The sequence below is a fragment of the Tremella mesenterica genome, assembly GCF_000271645.1.
Source record: "Tremella mesenterica DSM 1558 unplaced genomic scaffold TREMEscaffold_1, whole genome shotgun sequence".
NCBI lineage: Eukaryota > Fungi > Basidiomycota > Tremellomycetes > Tremellales > Tremellaceae > Tremella > Tremella mesenterica.
The window spans coordinates 891,271-912,428 of record NW_006711225.1 but is presented as its reverse complement, the minus strand read 5'-3'; the positions used below and the strand labels follow the sequence as shown (position 1 = coordinate 912,428).

Here is a 21,158-nt window from a genome sequence, read left to right as displayed (position 1 = left end):
CACTTCATCATCTTTCATCTTCTGTCTGCATGTTACGACCTTCACCTTGGCCATTGCGGCCGATCATGACCATCTTCTCCATCCTTCTACTCCTTCCCTCCATCTTCGCCCACGTATACAACGAGACCTTGGACCCCTGGAACATCAACAAAGCTCAAGGTCAGTCCAACAACTTCTTCATATGATCCTACTACCTTTCGTCGCTCGAATGGTTGAGAGCTGACGAAATGCACAGATGCCACCGATCCCCTTTTTTATAACACTACGCGATCAAACATAACATACACCAAATCACCCCCAAACTGGAGAGTGAGTTTTACCCTTTTATTTCGCTTCTCAATAGCCTGTCCGCTCACGAAACAGCAAATTCCCGTTTACACCGTACTCGCCGACAAATGGATGGACGGTGACCCTTCAAACAATGACTTTTTCGGTCTCGTGCACGAGTATGATCACCGCGAGACCCAGATGCGGGCTGGTGGTGACGCACGAGGTCTCATGGACCCTCGAGGTTTGGATTACATTTACGCCTTGGGTTACCGTGCTATCTACATTGCCGGCACTCCTTTTCTCAACATGCCTTGGCAGTCTGATGGTTACTCTGCCATTGATTTCTCACTCTTGGACCCCCACTACGGCACCTTGCAGGATTGGATCGACTTTATCGATGCTCTTCATGCCCGTGGCATGTACATCATCGTCGATTTCACCGTCGGTACCATGGGAGATATGATCGGATTCAAAAAATATTTCAACAGCTCTGCACCGTTCAACATCAACGAATACGACGTCGGATGGAAATTACCGCCATACCCTCCTTGGGGAATCGACAAGTATCCCGATTGGAACTTCACCAACACATACAACGATTCATGTGTGTACCCCACGTTCTGGGAGGAAGATGGGTCGGTCGTTGATCCTGGTAAAACCGGTTGTTATGCCTCAAGCTTTGATCACTACGGCGATGTTGAAGCCTTTGGTGTTTTCCCGGATTGGCAACGACAGCTGGCCAAGTTCGCTTCAGTGCAGGATCGTCTCCGGGAATGGAATCCATATGTTCGCGACCGCCTCCAAGTCTTTTCGTGTTTGTTCATCCAAGCCCTCGACGTCGATGGTATCCGTATCGACAAGGCCACACAGGTGACCGTCGACTTCCTGCCACAGTGGGCAAAAGCCACTCGGGAGTGCGCCAAATTGTACAACAAAGATAACTTCTTCATCCCAGGTGAAGTCACTGGTGGAGACACGTTTGGAGCACTTTACATCGGTCGTGGACGTACCCCTCGTCTCAGGCCACCCGACCCCGACACGGCCATGAACATCACCCCTTCTGACGCTCAATTCTTTCTCCGTGACCAGGGATTGAACGGACTCGACTCTGCTGCGTTTCACTATTCCATCTATCGATCTCTCTGTCGGTTCCTGGGCATGGACGGTAATCTTCAAGTGGCGTATGATATCGACGTGGATTTCGTGATCGCATGGAACGAGCTTGCTGCCAATGACGACTTCATCAATCCCGTCTCGGCAGATTTCGACCCTCGACACCTGTATGGAACCACCAATCAGGATGTGTTCAGATGGCCATCGATCGTCAACGGGACACAGCGTCAACAGCTCGGACAGTTCATCGGTACACTCGTTCTGCCCGGCATGCCTTTGTTGTGGTATGGTGAGGAGCAAGGTTTGTATTTATACGACTCACAGGCTAGCAATTATTTGTATGGTCGTCAGCCCATGGTCAGCACTCAAGCATGGCAACGACACGGGTGTTACATGATGGGTTCAGGACAATATTACAACATGCCTCTTGGTAGAGCCCTCTCAGGTTGCGAAGACGACTGGAATTCCCTCGATCACTTCGATCCCACCGCCATACCATTCCGCGGCATTCGTAACATGGTTTGGTTAAGAACGCAGTTCCCTTCGCTCCTCGACGGGTTTCAAGTCACCAATCTTGGTAAATGGACTCATGATATTACTCTCCCTGGTTCCAACGGTACCGTGACCGAACTCGGTCTGTACTCTGTCACCCGTGGACCTGCCCAAGCCCAGCTCGGCAAGGGACAGTTCAAGGCTGATGGTGCCATCTCCCAGCCCGTTTGGCTTCTTTACACCAACGAGAATGCCACGCAACCATACACGTATGATTGCACATCGGAAAACTGGATCTCATCGCCGTACACGGGCGGCACAGTGGTGCGCAACTTACTATACCCTTACGAGGAATACACCCTCCGAGACTCGATGTCATCCTTCTACATCAACGGTACCGCTCCATTCGTCGGCTGTCTTAATAGTGTTACCATGCTACCTTTCGAGTACAAAGCTCTCGTTCCCCTCTCACAATGGGTGCAACAACCACCAACGATCTCCCAGTTCATCCCTGGACACGACGCCCGAATCCTGTCGTCTGGTGATACTATCAGCATCGAAATCCAGTACGACACTTTAATGGATTGTGACAGCATGAACAACGCCGTATCGCTTCAATTCACAGGCAACGGTAATCCGTCTCTATCTCTGCCAGGATCCTGCTTGAGTATGGACAAGCAGCCTGATCCCGATATTGTGTCCGTCTCACCCTCGCTGTGGAGATGGCAGGCCCAGATTCAAAACGCTGCCGATGGAATCTACGTGATCAACATCAACAGTGTCGCCAGCCAAAACAACGGCCCTTCCACAGGTACGACTGATCACTTGCTGCTCCGTAGGGGTCAAAGCGACAATCCCATGGTCTTCCCAATAGATGCTGATTACAACGACAATTTACTCTCCGTATCTGGCGATACATTCACTCTTAATCACTCTGCCCCAGGTGCCGACAAATTCCGTTACTCTGGCAACTTTGGACAGACTTGGTCCCCCTGGCAGGATTATGAGACGACGAGCACTCTCAATGCGACGCTGTTTGCGAATAACTGGTGGAAAGGTTATCACGTTCAAGTACAATATTACTCCAAACTCGCCGCGTCGTCCAGTTATGTAGTACACGGCGACGCCAATTGGTCGGGAGGACAAAGACGGTATCCCCAAATCTTGGCTCGTGGTGCTTTCAACACTTGGGGTTACGACTTGGGAGCTCGAGCCAGCTTTGCGTTGACATCTTCCGCGAATTGGGAAATGCCCCTCAGTGCCGCTTGGCCAAGTTATATTCAGCTCAACGTTTACTCGTACGATGACTTCTTCTACGGTGACGCCGACGGTGATGGTATCATCGACCGCTTTCCCCCCAACGCTCTGACCCCAAACTATCTCAATATGTCGATGCCTCCAGCTCCTCATCTCGCTTGGAACATCCTCGTCAATGATCAAACTGGTCAGTGGAGCGTCACTCCCATAGGTCATGAAAATGTGACGATCATCGCCTTTGCCTTGCTCTTCGCCATTCCCGTCATCACTGCTTTAGGCGCCGCGGCCACTTTCCGATACTCGTTTTATACCATCAAAGTCAACAAATGGGGTCTAAAGCCTGCCAAAGAGGCTTACTTCCCGATTGTTGGAGGACACAAGGAAAAGAAGGGAGAGTTGGACGAAAAAGGCGCTTTGGTCATGGCTGATAAACCTTCCAAAGTACCCGAACGGATCATCGGATGGCCAGAGGATGTCAATAAACGACGTAAAGTGCTCATTGCCACTTTGGAATATGAGATTCTGGATTGGAAACTAAAAGTCAAAATCGGCGGTCTTGGTGTCATGTCCACTTTGATGGGTAAAGCAATGACCGATGTCGATTTGCTCTGGGTCGTTCCGAAAGTCCAAGATATAGACTATCCGCAAGGAGATTACGCCGAACCTATTGAGGTCGTCATCTTTGGAGAGCCATACTTGATTGAGGTGGAAACGCATCAATTGGACAATATCACTTATATCATCCTTGACTCTCCTGTGTTCAGAGCTCAAACGAAATCGGACCCTTATCCTCAGAGAATGGACGATCTGTCTTCTGCCATCTTCTACTCTACCTGGAATCAAGCGATTGCAGAGGCTATCAGACGTAATCCAATTGTCGACATCTACCATATAAACGATTATCACGGTGCTCTCGCTCCTCTCTATCTCCTCCCCAAGGTCATGCCTGTTTGTCTCTCGTTACACAATGCAGAATTCCAGGGTTTATGGCCATTGCGGACGAAAGATGAGATGAAGGAAGTGTGCGCTGCATTCAACATCCCCAAGGAAATTTGCAGCAAGTATGTCCAATTCGGTAACACGTTCAATCTTCTTCACGCCGCCGCCAGTTACATCTCGCATCACCAAAAATCAGTCGGTGTTGCCGGTGTGTCTGATAAATATGGTAAACGTTCTTGGGCTCGATACCCCGCTCTGTGGACATTGAGAAATATCGATTCGTTGCCCAATCCCGATCCAACCGATATCGCAGCTCTCGATGAACAACCTCTCGCGGTGGATAAGATCGTTGTTGATCAAGACGCCGAGTCTAAACGTCCTGAATTCAAACGTCAAGCGCAAGAATGGGCCGGGATCAAGCAGGATCCCAATGCCGATCTCTTCGTATTCGTCGGTCGATGGTCGAAACAAAAAGGTGTTGATCTGATCGCGGATGTCATGCCCGGTTTATTGGAGAAGAAATCTCAAATCCAACTCATCTGTGTTGGACCTGTCATTGATCTCTATGGTCGATTCGCCGCTGAAAAACTCGCTCGTCTAATGGAAATGTATCCCGATCGTGTCTATTCCAAACCTGAGTTCACTGCCCTTCCACCTTACCTCTTCTCCGGTGCCGACTTTGCTCTCATTCCCTCTCGAGATGAACCCTTCGGTCTTGTCGCTGTGGAATTCGGTCGTAAAGGTGCCCTCGGTGTCGGTTCTCGACTCGGAGGTCTTGGTCTCATGCCCGGTTGGTGGTTCCCCGTTGAATCTTCGGCCACGGTACACATGTTATCTCAATTAACCAAGACCATCAAACTGGCTCTCAAATCGACTCAAGAGGAACGTGCCATTCTTCGTGCCAGATCTGCCGTCCAACGTTTCCCAGTGGTAGAATGGCGTCAACGATTAGAAGATTTTCAACGTCGATCTATTGCCACCTCTCGTGCTCATGCAGGTGAGAACGCTTGGGGTTACGATCAAGTAGGATCAATGAATGCCGGACTTTACGCTCATGCCGAAGCTGGTTCAACAACTTCATTACAACAATGGAATAGACCAGGTACACCTGATTCTTCCGCACCTCCATCTCCAATGCCACAAGAACGTCAATTACCAGGTGGAAATAGTCCTCTTGCCGACAAAAACTTTTTCGATCCTAATGCTCCCATGTCCGGTAATAACGACAACAACAGTTTATCAGCAGGTGCAGCATATCATAATCGATTCGCTCAGCAAAAAGCACAAAATCGTCAATCTGCAGAAAGCTTTTACGATGAAGAACCGGATCCTAATGCCGGCCCATTGTATTATAAAGATAAAGATAAACGTAAATCTGGTAAAAAGTTCTTTGCGGGTTATGATGATGAAGATGTACCTTCTTCTCAAGGTAGCTCGGATCAAGGAGAAGGAGATACTACCGTCGTCGGATCAGGTCCAACAGGAGAAGGAAACGGTGCTATACCGAAACAACCTCAGAGTTATGATAATTTCTTGGCTGCTGCAAATCGACAATTTAGTAAACAAAATGGAGGTAAAAACGCACCGGATCCATTCATGGATTCAAGGAGGATGAGCTCTATGAGTTCAGATAGTAATTTCGCACCTCCCAGGCCGTTCAGTGTTAGCTCGAGAGCGAATAGTTTCGATAGTATTTCAAGTATAGTGGATGAGAAGGGAAATTCGCCTTTGAACAAGGCTATGGAAGCTGTGAGTGGTTTTCTACTTTGTACCTCTTCTCTCTCAACCTTCCTCGCTCTTACTTCTCTATATGCTCCACCTCTTTTCCTCTCCCCTGGTGCAAGCGCAAAGTTGTTCTCCACTTTTACTGGCCCTCCTTTGCTATCATCGTGGCGTGATGTTTTCTTGTTGACCATCTCTCTCCTGAGAGCTGTGCCCATCATCAGCAGCTGTGTACTGTTGATCACGACAACCAGCTGACCTCAGTTCACCGATTCGGACGGAGAAGTCGCACAGACTTTCGTTCAGAAACTCCAGCATCTTACCGCTGGAAATTCCAAGAAAGAACTCTGTATCGATGAGTTCCTTCAGAAGAGCGAAAAACGATACTTCAACGACGCGCGTAAAGACATGATTGCAGCTCAGAGTGTGCGTAGTTCAAGGGATAGCTTTATGCAGAGTCGACCGGCTAGCATGATGGATGGGTTCAGACCGGAGTGTAAGTTCATTTTTGTCCACCCGCCCCTCCTCTTTCTCTCTGACGACCTCAACCAGCGTACCAATTGATTCTCCCATTGGCATCTCACTCCCTTCCCCTTTAACAACCTCAATTACGGCCTTTGTTCCTTGACACAAATGCTGGCAAGACATGTGTGAACCGCAACTGATCACCAGCCGCTCGCGATTCATACACCGCTCCTTACTCCCACTCTGGCCATGATCACGAGATGATGGGTCCGGGCGACAGCGACCACTATGGTGGAGACATGTACGATCACGAAGGCCCACCCGAGACGCACTTTACGAAATTGCAAATCTTCATGTCGCGCAAAATTGGCGGTTGGCCATTGTACACTATCATCATTTCTCTTGGTCAACTGTTATCTGCCGTGAGTTGATTCGATGACTCTCACGTATATTCTCATTCACCAACCAGCCTTGTGATCTCTCCCCAGTCGTTCTAAAGATGACTTCTGAATGATGCGCTTACTTCCAGACCTCATTCCAGCTTTCTCTCTTATCCGGCTCGAACACCTTGAAAGAAGTCGACTTGTACATTATTTGCTCCATTTTCTTCGTCTCCACCCTCGCCTGGTATACCCTCTTCCGTATGAAGCCCTCTGTCTGGGTTCTTTCCCTCCCTTGGCTCCTCTTCTCCGCTGCATTCCTGCTCATCGGATTCCCTTCTCTCCACGGCGTCTTCACCGGTCCGCGAACTACCATCACCCGAGTCGCTACTTGGCTCTACGCCATCGCTTCTTCCGCCGGATTCCTTTTCTTCGGTCTCAACTTTGGTGACGAAGCCGGTGCCGCGACTGAGGTTTGGGTCACCCGAGCATGTATCGTCCAAGGTCTTCAGCAGATTTGGGTTTCGGCATTATGGTATTGGGGTTACACACTCAATGGTATTGACCCCGCTCTGTACGTGACACCAAGGGCGATCATGTATGTGGTTTGGCCGCTTGCGGTGATCAGTTTAGGCTTTGCCTATCTCATGTTCCGTGGAGTACCAGAGTATTACCAACAAGTGAGTCCCTCCCTTCTCCAGGGGATTCTAGAGTGTAAGCTGATGAAATAGATCCCACCCTATGTACCCAACTTTTTCCATACACTCTTCCGACGTAAATTGGTCATCTGGTTCTTGATTTCTGAAATCCTTCGTGATTACTGGCTCTCAGGCCCGTACGGTCGTAATTGGCAATTCCTCTGGGCAGCGGCGGATGTACCGAAGTGGGCAGTGGTGGTGATGATTGCCATTTTCTTCATCGGTGTTTGGGGCATGATCATGGGTTTGCTCATCCGTAAGTCCTCTCATTGGAATCATGAGGGTAATACTGACTTTTAGGTTACTCAAAAGTTCATTCGTGGTTATTACCCATCTTCGCTATCGGTCTAGGATGCCCGAGATGGTGTCAAATGTGGTGGGGTACATCAGGGATGGGGTTGTATATCCCTTGGGGAGGTGCTGCAGGACCTTACATGTGAGCTCACTCTCCTCTTCTATTTTGTCTTCATAACGCTATCCCCTATCTCCTTCGAGCAGAACCGACTATACGACCCTATTTCCCTGTCCTATTCGTCACGTTTGCAACCCCATTGACATTCAGCGGTACATGTCTCTGGCTATGGCTCGGTGTACTCGACGCCATTCAAGGTGTCGGTCTTGGTATGATCCTTCTTCAAACACTCTCACGTCTACACGTATGTGCTACTCTCGCCGGTGCCCAGATCTTAGGTTCCGCGGTGGTCATGATTGCTCGTGCGACTGCTCCGGACAAGGTGGGACCTGGAAACGTTTTCCCTAATGCGGCTATATGGGATTTGTCAACTGGCAAGAACAATCCATTTGTGCATTGGGAATTCTGGCTGTGTCTTGTGTGTCAGGTGAGTCGAGGTTCTCTTTTCTCCTCTTATTCCAACATCATCGCTACACTATGACACAACTGTGATATTCCAGTCCCCATACCCCATCCCCTTCCATCCCTTGAACTCTTCCTTCACCCATTCTTAATGCTCGCACAGCAGCGGTGGTTCATATAGGACACTCCCTCCGCCGCCCGACATGCTCGGTCGGTAATACATTTGACCCAGTTAAGACTGCAAGGCTTTTGCTGACATTGACAGCTGGTCATCGTCGTAGGATACGCAGTCTTCTTCCGACGTGAACAATTGAGCAAGCCATAGTGCATGTTGCAAGAAAAAGCTAGAATTGTGGAAAATGTTGTGAGAAAGAAGAGAGAGACTCTTATGGACAATTGCTTGCACTCAGTAGTAGGTATATACAGCAAGATGCATGTTTGCGAGTTTGTCAAAGTAGCGGCTGTTGCGTGCTGATAGTTGTTTGCTACTGTATGCTGAGTGTGCCCTTGTACGCATGCTTTCCACCTACCTCACGTTTGCTGTCAACGCATTCGACGGAAAGATAAAAGACAAAATCGAGATCGAGTTAGTGGTCACTTCCGATTCACCACCATATACTCAACTCAACTGTACACGATCTATTGTATACATCTCACATTCAGATAGCTTACATCTTTCGACATCAAGATATACCTTCAGCATTATCACCAATATCAGCGTCAGCATCGACAATCTTAGCATCATCGCACCTTCAGGCAATTCGCACATTTCAAAGCCCAACTAACAAATAATGTTCAAATCATCATTCCGACCGTAACTCATCTCACCGCCCATCACTCTATGTCCATGATCCCGACACCATCTCTCCATTCCATCCCCTCTCTATCTTAAGAACAACAGATCTCGTTATATACTCCACAGATGACACCCGTTCACCAGTCACAGATCGATTCGTAAACGGCCACAATGGATATATTGAGGAACAAACCAGCTCTACCCAATACCTCTTTGGTGGGAAATTGGATCCTCAATACTGTTTCAGAAATACATTATCGCTCTTATTCCAGAATACAGGATGAAAGTAAGATTAGTGAACCTTCAAATCTTAAGACGGGAGAGGAAATCGGACTTGGTGTTCGACCCGTAATGCAGATAGGGGATGGAGGTGAATTTGTTTTGGAAGAAGGATGGAGAAACATCAACGGATCTTCTACTGGAGAAAGAGGTGTGGATAAGATTTTAGATGGGTTTTGTGGGATCATTTGGAAGAGTCGATTATGGGTTTTCACTTCGTCTGGAGTTGAAAAAGGGTGGCCTGAATTGGAAGGGTTGTATGGTAAGTTCTATTTACAACTAAGTTACTACTTCATCACTTCTATGATCTCATCCTTATCCTTCAGAAAGTACTCAGTTTTACAATATGAACGATGCACCTTCTTGACCCCTATATCTCGTCACTTTCACTTCCCATTTGACGTCTGTTCTACTTCGAGATTGTTAGCCCTAGTTGCTATCTTACCGCTCTTCTCTTTCCCAACACAGTACTCTAGTGCGCTAGAATCCAATACTGGTTGAACTGACTCTGCAGGCTCCAAAATATTCACAATCCGTCCCTCTGACCTGGTACGATGCGACGATCATGATGATAAACTTCACTGTCTACGTGCCGGTACTTGCGAGGTACACTTCGACTTCTCTCAAGAACAACGTGATATCTGGCACGCTTTCAAATCTGCCATAGTTGAGAAAATCTCTTGGAACACTGGTAACCGTATATTCATGATTCCATCCTCACTTATGTGAGTTCTAAGTTTTTTTCCTCTGATCATCCATTTTACTAATATAAATCAGGACACCACCATTAGAATCCTCCTTATGGCCTTTATCCGACTCTCGTCTCTTGCTTACCGCCCATCCACGTCCCAATTTCTCAGGATCCTCACTACACACTCTCATGCCACTTGGACTATCGGCCATATACCTGGACTATCTTTCTCTAACCCCCACTCAAGAACAAACTTGCTCTGATGCTTTCTCCGTCGCTCTTGGTACTTCATGGAAATCTTCCAAGTGGGAATACGATCTATGCCGGAGGTTGAGAGATGAACCATCTTCCGACTGGTCGGTCTACTGGGTCCCTCTAGATTCTCAATCCCATGATTGGACGAAAGGTGAAGGGGTGATCACTATCTGGCCCACTCATCTTTCCACACCGCCCAACCAAAAGTTTCCTCGTACTTCTACACGAAGCAAGATCAATCCCATTGTCAACATACCTTCCTCCAGTCATCTTCTCAACGTCGCTTCGAAAGTTCATGATATTCTCGCCGCTCAGCGTAAATCACCAGATCAAGGGATTGACGTTGATGTTCCTGATAAACCTACAGAATTTGAGATAGAACCGTACCCTGAGCCTGAGCCAGAGCCATCCGACACGGAGTCATCTGAAGATAAGGAACAAAGCTCCGATCTCGACGATTTATTTTCTGCAACGTCTAGTCCCATAATGGAACCTTTCGAATCTGTCCCGCCTGAACCGATTCCATCACTAGGACAATCGATCCCTCCAAACAGTCTCGAGAACCAGAGTTTGACCGTCGCCCAGTCGTCAAATAGTTCGAACAACTGGCAAATGAGCGGAGTCAACGCAGGTGGATCAGGAGGCGTGGGTGAAACGGCAATGATCACCGAGGATGATTTTGACTTCTTCGATAGTCCTGTTGATGACAAGACTGTCCATCCTGAAGAAGAGGACCCGATGACCGTTGACCAATCACAATTTCCCGAACGGCCCATTTCTCCAGAAGTAGATAACATCCCCATACGCTCTCCATCAAACAAAGCTCCCTCTCCTGAACCCCCAGACGTAGATGTCGATCGACCCGACTCACCTCCCATCGAAACCCACATAATGAAAACGTCTCCACTGGCCGATATCATCCCAGACCCTTTCTCTCCCATATCCTTAGACTCCGCTCCTTACACTCGACCAGCATTATACTCTTCCATCACTTCAGGAAGTACCTACACTCGGAAACCGACACCGGGACAGAAATACGACTACGCCTCTAATTGGGATTTAAACTCTGACTCGTCGTCTTCCTCCGATATGGATGAAACTTCAGATGCTCCACCCACACCTAGAACGGAATATGATGGAGATTTCGATATGACCTTTCATGTCACTCCCGCGGCTCCGCAACATGGTCATGGTCAAGGTGAGCCGATAACTTTTCGAGGCCATGTATGTGTAGGGGCGGAATGGGTGGTTCTCAAAGATGATCTTGAACGACTTGTAGCCATGGCTAAACCTTGGGATCCATCCTGGAAACATTCCAATACGCTCCCGTCTGGCCAAACACGACAATCCTTCCAAGAGAAATCTACACAAGATCAAGTCCGTCGATTGGTGACAATCGTTACGCTTGATCCTCTGCTGTCAAATGTGATTCTCAGTCGAACGACCAGAGCGTTGATACCACATTCTAAGAGTGCTTTGACAATTGGCAAACATCACAGCATCTTACCGGATCTCACGGAGGATGGTATCTCACTGTCCGAGCTCGACATTCCTGAGGTTGACAAGTCTAGTACTTGTGATGTCGTCTCCACGACATATGGACAACTTCGTGTCAATTTGGCTTTCCATGGTCATATCACAAACATGTCTATCGCAGGACTAAAGTTATGGAGGGAATTGGGTTTAGAGCCAGCTGGTGGGAGAAAGAATTTCGAAGCTTGGATCGTCATTGACGGTCCGGACGAATGGAGGGTTGTAGCTGAGAAGTGGGCGGACAGGTTCGGAGAGAGTTGGGAAGCTCACAGACTTGGTAAGGTATGTGATGCCGATAGACGAGTCGTATGTGTTCAACCTGGCAAGATGGTGGAATTGGCAATGGAGCGTGCGTCTTCTCTGAATTCCTCCTACTCCCTTTCTTCACTGTCCTACTGTAACAGACTTTGAGTCAGATCATCCTTGTTTCCTTTCATCTCTCCTTCCAGTATCACAAACTTACCTTCAATCAAAAATTCCATTTTGCTGCCGATGAACTTGGACATCTGTATTCAGGTGCAATACTAACCCTCCAGTCGACACACGCACCAAAGACACTTCACTCATCATCTTCATCTTCTCACATTCTATCCAAACTCTCAATCCCTTGTTCTCTTCCAAAAAGTCTTTCCATCATAAAATTCCCATTCTCCTTCTCCCACCTTCTCTCCTGTCCCCACCCACAATCCCCGAAGGACTCTTATTCGACACATACAACTCCCTCCCTCGACATGTCCGAAGAATCGAGCGTGATCGTACCCTTCCTTCTACGTTACCTTCATCCGATAAGGATTTATACATGCAACATCCATCCTTCACCCTGGTCCCTGATACCCCTCCCAAATCAATTCTTTCGCTTAAGTGGCCAGTGGAAAACCATGAAGTCCTCGATAGGGATCGTATTGTCCATTGTGCCTATTCGGTCGATAAGACAACAGGTCTCGTGGTCGCTTGTGTGATGGATGATCAAGGTGAACAATGGCAAATTCAGACTTGGATGGTGGATGGGGTTTCGGAGGTCGTAGGGAAGGTTTGGGATTGGGTTTGTGGTTGGCATGGATCTCAAGGGAGTTCGATAGAGATGGCGGTTGTACGGATGGGGGAGATGAGTTTGGAAGAGTATGAAGGTAAGTGGACTGCCTCTCACCCCTCATTCCGACCGTCCGCTATCCAATATATGTGGCTCATCCTGTTCATACTCCGTTTGCTATCTTAGGGTATCTGCCAACTCTTCCATGACAATGTCTTGCAATGGCTAAAATTTCCCCGATCCCGCTATAAGAATATCTGAATGATAATTCCTGCCTGAAAGTCATAATCTAGCTTGAGGCGAACATGCTGATAATTAGCTTGGAAATCATATTCATCTTCCACTCACCCCTTGACAATCCTCACTATTCCCTCTCTCCCACCCCCTCCACCATCTATCCTCTCACCCCCTAAACCGACCAACATACCTGCATCAACATTCACAGATCCCTCTTCTAGACTGATCGATGAATCCCTCATCGGATCATTCCATCCTATCGCCCCACGCCCCATCTTTTTTCCTCTCTCACCATCTATCCCATCTGTCCCATCGTCTGATCCTACATTCGACAGACCCTTCACGGAAGAGAGAGGGAAAGGGAAAGAAATCTTCTTCCCTACTTTCATCCTAAGTCAATCCTCACCAGATGCTCAGACTCATGTCTCGACCATATATCACATCATTGCACAAAATGGTAGAGGGATAGAAGAGGAGGAGATAAAGGTAAAGGACAGAAGGAGTAAATTGGGGAAAGAATATTGGAGGTTGACATGTCTTGGAAGGACCAGATGGGGTTTTGAAGGTGGTTTACCAGCTCATGTCGAATGTGTTAGATCGGCATTGGAGATTGTAGAGTTTCTGGCGCCCACCTGATGTGGCTTCAAGTGACTCGACGAATGCAAAATTGATCACTTTGTCATCTTCTTTCGGATGTTTCTCTTACAAATCTCGTCCTGTCTAATATGTTTCTCGTCTCAAGAATAACGATTCAGCATGGCAAGAAACCGATTTCACCGAAAAGAATATTGTAGGAGATGAACCGATAAGCTTCAAGCTAGTGTTGGTAACAAAAGCGTTTAATCGCTTCTAAACTGCATTTTTGTCAACTACACTGATCCAATTGACAAGTCCATACATCCATTTTAATGACCAAAAACATTTAGCAACGCACCATGTGACTGATGAGAAAGATACTATGAGATGAGAGGGAAATGGATCAGATTTGAGCAAGTCCACAACCATCACCACGAAGATCAGATCCACACGCCCAGACTGTCCTTCCTGATGGATCTCGAACAGCTTGGATCATTTGTCCTTTTCCTAAAATGTCGCGAAGCCAATGTGATGCTCTTTCCGTTTGATGACCCATTGCTTTTCTGTCAGCTGTTTCCCCCTCTTTGTATCCTAGGTCTCCCTTCTCAGATATGGTATTTGGTATTCCCCTTCTGAACTCTTGGACTTTCATCCTCCCATTCTCAAATCTATAGCTTTATATTCCCCTGCTGAAAACCAATATTTGATACTGCCCTTCTAAAATCCAATATTTTATACTCCCATTCTAAAATCTTTCATGTGTCCCTCTACCTCATAAAAACACATAGTAGGCTGAAGTGTGCAATTAGAGATGAATGGTTCTTGCAACAATAACTCAAGAAAGATAAGAACGTCTGTGTATTTGGGACTTTCTAGAGGAGAATGAGGACCCGCACGAGGGAAGTAATGAACTCACCTCTCAATTCATCCAAAACACTATCAGGAATCCCTTCTTCGAACCATATCTCACTATTGAAATCCCCCGCTCTATCCGATTGACCACCGGTAGGTGTACCGGATGAGATACAGAATCTCGGTGCGTCCAAACAAGCTTGAGGTGTGAAACCTCTCAGTTTGTTGAGTAGTACTTGTATGTGTCCTTGAGGTTGCATGAAAGCTAGATTGATCAATTGAACTTCTCTCACAACATTACTTCTCCACAACTCTCATTTCCCCACTTTGATCATGGATTGATAAGTGATCTTGAACTTCACTCTACATCTTTACCGCATTTTATGAAGCATCGCATTCCACTATTAGGTTTGCAGGGATGTCAGGTAGGGTGGAGATGAATATGAAACGACTTACCACCCATCACCCCAAATGACAAGAGAATCTCATCTCCTTTAGTCGCCATACCAGGTATGATCGTATGATACGGTCTTTTACCCCCCTCTAGGCAATTCGGATGACCTTCTTCGAGTGTAAACCCCGCTCCGCGATTTTGCAGAGTAAATCCACATCCAGCGGGTATCGCACCTGTCCCGAAGCCTGACGTCAGTATTTGTCCTCCTAGTATATGCCCGACAGCTGCAGCCTTGTCCACAGCGCGTATGTTGACGATATTACGCGTCGATTCCAACGTTCGGGAGTAGAAGGAGGGTGGGGTGAACACGCTGTCGAAGAGTATTTGAGAGAGGAGGACAAAACTCACCGGCATAGTTTGACGCGATGAACGAACAAGAATTCCCCTCTTTATCCGCTGTCGCAAGATACACCGTGTCGCTACCTGCCACAGGACTCCCTCGGGAGATCTCGATCGTCTTATCAAGCTGAATAAGATCCCCTCGTTGTGCCAGATATTTCTGCTGAATCAATCACTGATCTTCCATACAACGACATTGGTAGGAAGACCGACAGGGTTTAACATCTCCTCCACTGGGACGTGTACCACACGAGGGTCCGCGACATAGTATCGTGCTGTCAAGTCAGCAAACTGCATCACTAACTTTCTCGACGAGGTAGGCAGAGATCTCATTCAGGGTGACATGAGAAGGGATCGTGAGAAGACTCACTATCAGCAAAAGCCAATCTCAGAGCTTCAATCAGTATATGAAGGTACAGAGCAGAATTATGTTCCAATTTGAGAATATCGAAATTGTGTTTCTTCTCGACCGCTTCGATTATACCCAAAGCCATCAACGCGGTCAAGCCTTGACCGTTTGGAGGGCACTGACAAATGAGCACTTCAAGCACATTGTGAACATGAAGAGAGAGAGAGAGAGAAAGAAGACTCACCTCCCATAAAGTGACGCCAGAATCGCCAGCTTTACCAACGCGGAAATCGTATTTGATAGGCTGCACAACTTCTGCTTCACATTCTGCCAGATCTTCAAGAGACATAACACCTCCACCACCTTGCACTACCTCCACAATAGCTTTCTGTCAGCTTCGCCCGGCACGCAGTGCTTTCGTCTCTCTCAAGGAGGATACAGGAGCAGGTTTAGCAATAGTGCAGACACATTGACCGAGGATGTGACTCACCTTCAGCTATTCGGCCAGTGTAGTATCCATCCTTTCCGTAGGTGGCTATAGCTTCAAATGTATCTGCCAGATCTGGATGAGTCATGATGTGTGAAGGAAGGGGAGGATTCTTCAATATCAGTCGTCTTTCCATCCCGCGAGGAAGAACCTATCCACCCCATCTGGCATCATCATCCTTGGGGGTCAGCACTCAGTCTTCTCGACCAGACCAACTCACGCAGGCCAATTGACAGACGCCTCCTTGATGAGTTTCTCAGAGGCTTGCCACTGTCTCATTAGCATATCTACTCGACTGCATCGGTCTAGTATCCTTCAACTCCCCTTCCAACGAGCTCTCACAAGTGGAGATCTCGATAGTCAGATACTGTCAGAGAGAAACAAGGTGCGAAAGTGACTTTCGATGAAATGTACGACGCACCTTCCGACTGTTGATCTCATGAGCCGGTACACCCTCCCTTGCCATCCTGATAGCAGGTGCCAACACCTCTTTCATACTTATTCCCGACCCGAATGTCTCTAACGTCTTGCACCAACCTGCGGCTGCTCCGGGAACAGTGACAGAGTTCAGATCAGTCAATGGGATCTGTTCATCAATATTGCTCACTGAACAAAGCATACACCCTGAAGAACTTACGGAGGTCCCATTTACGCCTCTTTGTCTCAAATGCTCCAGCGTCAAAGCTTTGGGAGCTCGACCTGAACCGTTGATCCCTCTCACAGTCTTAGTTGTAGCATCGTAAAACAGACAGAACATATCTTCGACATCAGCAGGGGTAGAGTATAGAAGATGAAAGGTCATACCTCCCCCCACTCCTGTCATTGAGGGTTCTGTGACGTTCAAAGCGGCCGCCATAGCTACTGCGGCATCGGCTATCAGTCAGATGGGCTCGCAGATTGCATGAAAGCTGACCGGCATTTCCACCTTTATTCAGGACTTCGATACCTGCTTGACAAGCTGCTGGTCAGCTACACGACCATGCGACAACGATAATTCACAGGGGACGAAGATGGAGAGGTCGACCGGAGAACATTGGAAGTAGAGGAAAAACGAGTCAGGGGAACTCACCTAGAGGCTGAGAGGTCGCTACCGCGCCTTTGGCGGAGAAGACGGTGGACCTTCTAGAGGGGAATCGAGTGAAGTGGGGCTCATGTCCAGGATTCAGTCTCTCCCATTCCAAAAGGCTGGACATGATTGTCGCAAGGCAGTTCTCTGCATGAACTTCACCATCCTCAATGGCAGAAACGTCGACTCGGCCAGGCACACCGGCGCCGGTTGGCAGCGGTCACAGGCAAAATCGCGCACATCGGAGATAAACACTCCTCCTCTGCCACATTCTCTGCGGGTCGGTGTTTGCGGCGATTCGCCCCTTCCATCCTCTTTCACTCGTCCGCCGATAGAGACTCTCCATCCTGCAACAAGTGAGTGCTTTATAACTCACCCCTATCACGCTCCCTACTCAACGCAAATCTCCACCGAAGCTGTTGCTGCCATAATCTATCAGTCAATACGTCGTGATAGATAGCAAGACGTGACGTGGGAGAGGAGGTTAGGCATCACCGTCCGACGCTCATACTGACTTTACAGTATGGGTATCACTCGTGATTCGCGCCACAAGCGCTCGCACACCGGGGCTCGTAAAGCCAGCTAGTGAGTGCAGTCCTGTTCTTAATAACGATGACGCTTGGATTGACAATAACAGCCGGAAGAAGCGTAAGTTCGAACTTGGTCGTCAACCCGCCATGACGAAACTCGACACTTCTAAGCGTATCAACACCGTCCGCACAAGGGGTGGAAACACCAAATACCGTGCTCTCCGTTTGGACACTGGGAATTTTGCTTGGGGCTCGGAGCATGTGACTCGTAAGACGAGGTTGCTTCAGGTGGTGCGTTTGGATCTTTCCCCTCAGATGTTTTCTTTCGAGATGAGGTTGATCAGTGGGGACGTGGCTGACCCTTAGCGATACAATGCGTCAAACAACGAGTTGCTACGTACTCAAACCCTTGTCAAATCCTGTGTAATCGACGTCGATGCTACCCCCTTCAGACAGTGGTACGAAGCCCACGTAAGTCGTTCATGATTTCTGTATCATCGCATGTTGTCTCGCAAAGACATAAGAAGTGTCAAGGACCGGACTGACTCTGTAGTACGCTCAACCTATCTTCCGAGGAGCGAAACTCCCCGAAGAGCAGACCGAAAAGACTCAATCCAACCACGTGAAACGTATCCTCGACGAACGCAAGAAGGACGCGAAGATCGACCCTCTCCTCGAGCAGCAATTCAAGGCTGGTAGACTGTTGGCTATTCTTACCTCGCGACCTGGACAAAGTGGACGAGCAGATGGATACATCCTCGAGGGCAAAGAGCTCGACGTGAGTGTCGTGCTGTAACCCTTTCTCTCTTTCTGCTCTCTTCTCGTGTCCACATCCGTATTGATTTTTCCTTCACTCGCGTGAAGAAAGTACGAACTATCGCTCATGTTCAGTTTTACCTGAGGAAGCTACAAGTCCGCAAAGCCAAACACTAGGTCGACGGTTGACAGGAGATTGTCTCGGCTGTATCATGCATCGGATTCTCATGCCGACCTTGACACAGTGCTGATGGCTGTTCTTTCCCATTGACATGAAGACATGAAACGCCTCGACACACACAAAATACATGACGTGCAGGAAACTAAGGTCGTTGCATGATTATTACTGCCATATGCTTCAAGTTTTCAAATGTCCAGTGGTCCAGTGGTTGAGGCAACCAGATCCGATCATCACACTACCAAGGCCATACCAGCTCCCAGGAGACCGAGAGTGACGGAGACTTCGAATAGACCAGGAATGGAAGCGAATGTTCGTGGCGCAGCTCCAGTAGTGGATGAAGTAGTTGGGAAGCTCCTGACGTCTCAGTATTGTGCTCGTGTCAACATGTGGATAGGTCAGTGTGGTGGGTAAATAAGTGCTCACGGTGTCGTGCTGGAAGATTGGCCGTTAGGGATCTGTCGTTGCACAGTTGAGGTGGCCGAGATCATAGAGGATGATTGTGAGGTTTCTGAGGTCAGTTCGGCTATGTTCCTCTTCATTGGCGGTGAGCGAAATAGGACCTGGCGAATCCAGGAAGGGAGGGATGATTTGATTGGGACTGGGGAGGGTTGTGGGCAGGTGAGAAACTCACGAGTCCCATCTTGAATTTGGAATGCTTGAGAAGTAGCGAACACCTGTTGTTCGTTTGACGTATTGACAAAGTTGACAATGTACCCTGAGCCGGAAGATACACCAGGTAAGAGGATCCGGACATAGTCGGCGGTCGCGTTGGCTCATGGTTAGCTTCTATCCATGTTCTTCCTCCGATCCCATCACATCAGAGCTGAAACGTGCAAAGAGTGGGATAAACGATAGATACGAGTGATACAAGTTGTGGGAGCTCACTGGAATCGGCGATCGAGTGATTACCCGAGAGTAAACTCTGATCTGAATTGCTCAACAAAGCTCGGAAGAAGTATGTGTCAGAGTCTGAACTGGTGGTTGTCCAATTAAGGTTGACAGTGTCATTTTTATACCTGTCCATTCAGCTTTCACTATAAATCGCTTGCGTGGCACGCAAGCCTCTCAGGGTCATACTTTCACCCCATCGTCTTTCACACCTCCCGCCAAAGTCAAGATGTCCATAGGCTGAAGAGAGAGAAGGACGGACGAGTTGATGATGAAGAGATACTGACCAAATGGTATCGCTAACTGGATAAGTGATAGTTATCACACCTGTCTTTTAGTATTGTCCAGAGCTGGAAGAAATGGTCTTACCTCGAACCATGACTGCAGAAGTGGCAAGGAGGGCTAAGAGAGACCACATATTTTCAGGCGGTACAGTAGAAGAAGGATCTAAAGAGAAGAGACGATTAAAGATTATAGAATATTGAACGAACAAAATAAAGAGAAGAGAGAAGAGAAAGATGTAAAGGTAGAGAGGTGAAGGTGAAGGAAAGGGAAAGGATGTTTGAGAGTTGAGTTTCCGTAAGCGAAAAGTGGGACGTGCGTGATGCGTGGTTCAAATACGAAACGGTCATGATCCGGAACCTGATCATGTTTCACAACAAAAAAGTGCCACAGTGACAAAAACCGCCACATTCAACTTCCCTTCACGCTGTCCTCCATAGATACCTTGTCATAGACGATTCAAGTAGAATAGTCACTATAAAGAGCTCTCGTGTCGCCACCACCTCCATCTCAGCAAGTTAGAAATAAAGAAATAGATCATAGTCATCATGACTATCAAATTGAGACCGATGAGATCACCACCTCCAGACCCATTCACCTTCTCGCCTTCTCCCCCTGCATCCCCTTCTGGCTCACCTATCAGACCGCCGGCGGACCTCTTGGCAGCTAGTCAGATGACCATGTTTGGAGCTAGACCGTTGTTGGGAAGTGGGAATGAACAGGGGAGGGAATTAGTGAGATGTTCGAAATGTGGGAAAGGGGTTATGCGCTGGGCTATGGGCGATCATCAACGTGAGTACAGTATTAACGAGCAATTTGCTTTTTTGGAAGTCTTGGAGATTCACACTATCCAATGGGTTCTCTCATTCCTTTTACTGGCCAAAGTGCAATTCAGAGATGGAAAAGTGGTTGGTACTGAGTGATACAACGCACTGAGGAGGAGATGAATATGTAAGGACTGATTTATAGAGAATTGTCAACATATCCTCAATGGGGCGTCTATGACGGGAAAAAAGATCAAATTGGATAAGGGGCCAGTTAGGATTGAAGGTGAGAGAAAACGACCAGCTTCAGAGGGTGAGTGATTATCTACTTTTTCCTCCTCACTCACAACAGGGGTTTCCGCCTGTACATAGCGAATCTCTTTGGAAACACAGTATTACTTCCTTCTCAGTCATCAATAGCAGTGGACAAATAGGCAGTATCCAAAGAGACAATCCTACTCATGGGGAGGAGATATATTTGGAAAAAATGCTGATCTAAAGACTCGTCAATTTCACCACCAAAGAAACGTAGTAGATTACCAGTATCAGAATCCCCCGCACCTACTCTCAACCCGGAATATCAAGGTTTGAAGAAATCAGAGATCAAGAGGTTGAAAAAGGAGAAAGAAAAAGTAGCTAAACGTGAAGCTAAAGAAGCGGAGA

The 21,158-nt window shown here is 47.8% G+C and overlaps 5 protein-coding genes across 5 annotated transcripts; 3 read left to right on the top strand and 2 right to left on the bottom strand.

The window, feature by feature from the left end:
* Window positions 1–29: 29 nt before the first annotated feature.
* On the top strand, window positions 30–8,601 carry TREMEDRAFT_41534 (uncharacterized protein; the record flags this gene model as incomplete). The annotated part of the gene is made up of 10 exons (XM_007000863.1): window positions 30–159; window positions 236–309; window positions 364–5,820; window positions 6,058–6,289; window positions 6,466–6,680; window positions 6,788–7,318; window positions 7,370–7,592; window positions 7,637–7,772; window positions 7,899–8,175; window positions 8,416–8,601. The coding sequence occupies 10 exons, from the start codon at window positions 30–32 to the stop codon at window positions 8,473–8,475; spliced, it is 7,335 nt and encodes a 2,444-aa protein (XP_007000925.1). The 3' UTR covers window positions 8,476–8,601.
* Window positions 8,602–9,117: 516 nt separating this feature from the next.
* On the top strand, window positions 9,118–13,607 carry TREMEDRAFT_58289 (uncharacterized protein; the record flags this gene model as incomplete). Its single annotated transcript, XM_007001153.1, has 5 exons — window positions 9,118–9,487; window positions 9,740–9,950; window positions 10,003–12,053; window positions 12,241–12,831; window positions 13,054–13,607. 5 exons carry the CDS (start codon window positions 9,118–9,120, stop codon window positions 13,605–13,607), a joined length of 3,777 nt encoding a protein of 1,258 aa, XP_007001215.1.
* Window positions 13,608–13,851: 244 nt separating this feature from the next.
* Window positions 13,852–17,221, bottom strand: TREMEDRAFT_41531 (uncharacterized protein; the record flags this gene model as incomplete). Its single annotated transcript, XM_007000862.1, has 15 exons — window positions 13,852–14,105; window positions 14,464–14,664; window positions 14,856–15,038; window positions 15,202–15,352; window positions 15,406–15,467; window positions 15,563–15,719; window positions 15,786–15,925; window positions 16,032–16,140; window positions 16,188–16,206; window positions 16,249–16,298; window positions 16,450–16,614; window positions 16,666–16,787; window positions 16,833–16,901; window positions 16,942–16,986; window positions 17,098–17,221. The coding sequence occupies 15 exons, from the start codon at window positions 17,219–17,221 to the stop codon at window positions 13,951–13,953; spliced, it is 1,752 nt and encodes a 583-aa protein (XP_007000924.1). The 3' UTR covers window positions 13,852–13,950.
* A 391-nt stretch (window positions 17,222–17,612) lies between these two features.
* Window positions 17,613–18,614, top strand: TREMEDRAFT_55820 (uncharacterized protein). The gene is made up of 5 exons (XM_007000985.1): window positions 17,613–17,679; window positions 17,732–17,915; window positions 17,991–18,095; window positions 18,178–18,402; window positions 18,516–18,614. Exons 1-5 carry the CDS (start codon window positions 17,618–17,620, stop codon window positions 18,555–18,557), a joined length of 618 nt encoding a protein of 205 aa, XP_007001047.1. The 5' UTR covers window positions 17,613–17,617; the 3' UTR covers window positions 18,558–18,614.
* A 177-nt stretch (window positions 18,615–18,791) lies between these two features.
* On the bottom strand, window positions 18,792–19,867 carry TREMEDRAFT_58286 (uncharacterized protein; the record flags this gene model as incomplete). The annotated part of the gene is made up of 6 exons (XM_007001152.1): window positions 18,792–18,915; window positions 18,985–19,069; window positions 19,193–19,333; window positions 19,447–19,577; window positions 19,737–19,776; window positions 19,819–19,867. The coding sequence occupies 6 exons, from the start codon at window positions 19,865–19,867 to the stop codon at window positions 18,792–18,794; spliced, it is 570 nt and encodes a 189-aa protein (XP_007001214.1).
* Between the last annotated feature and the right edge of the window lie 1,291 nt (window positions 19,868–21,158).

Coding starts and splice junctions, on each gene's coding strand:
- TREMEDRAFT_55820 (XM_007000985.1), top strand. CDS start 17,618: ATGGGTATCACTCGTGATTCGCGCCACAAGCGCTCGCACACCGGGGCT. Junction 17,916..17,990: donor AGACGAGGTTGCTTCAGGTG/GTGCGTTTGGAT, acceptor GCTGACCCTTAG/CGATACAATGCGTCAAACAA. Junction 18,403..18,515: donor TCGAGGGCAAAGAGCTCGAC/GTGAGTGTCGTG, acceptor GCTCATGTTCAG/TTTTACCTGAGGAAGCTACA.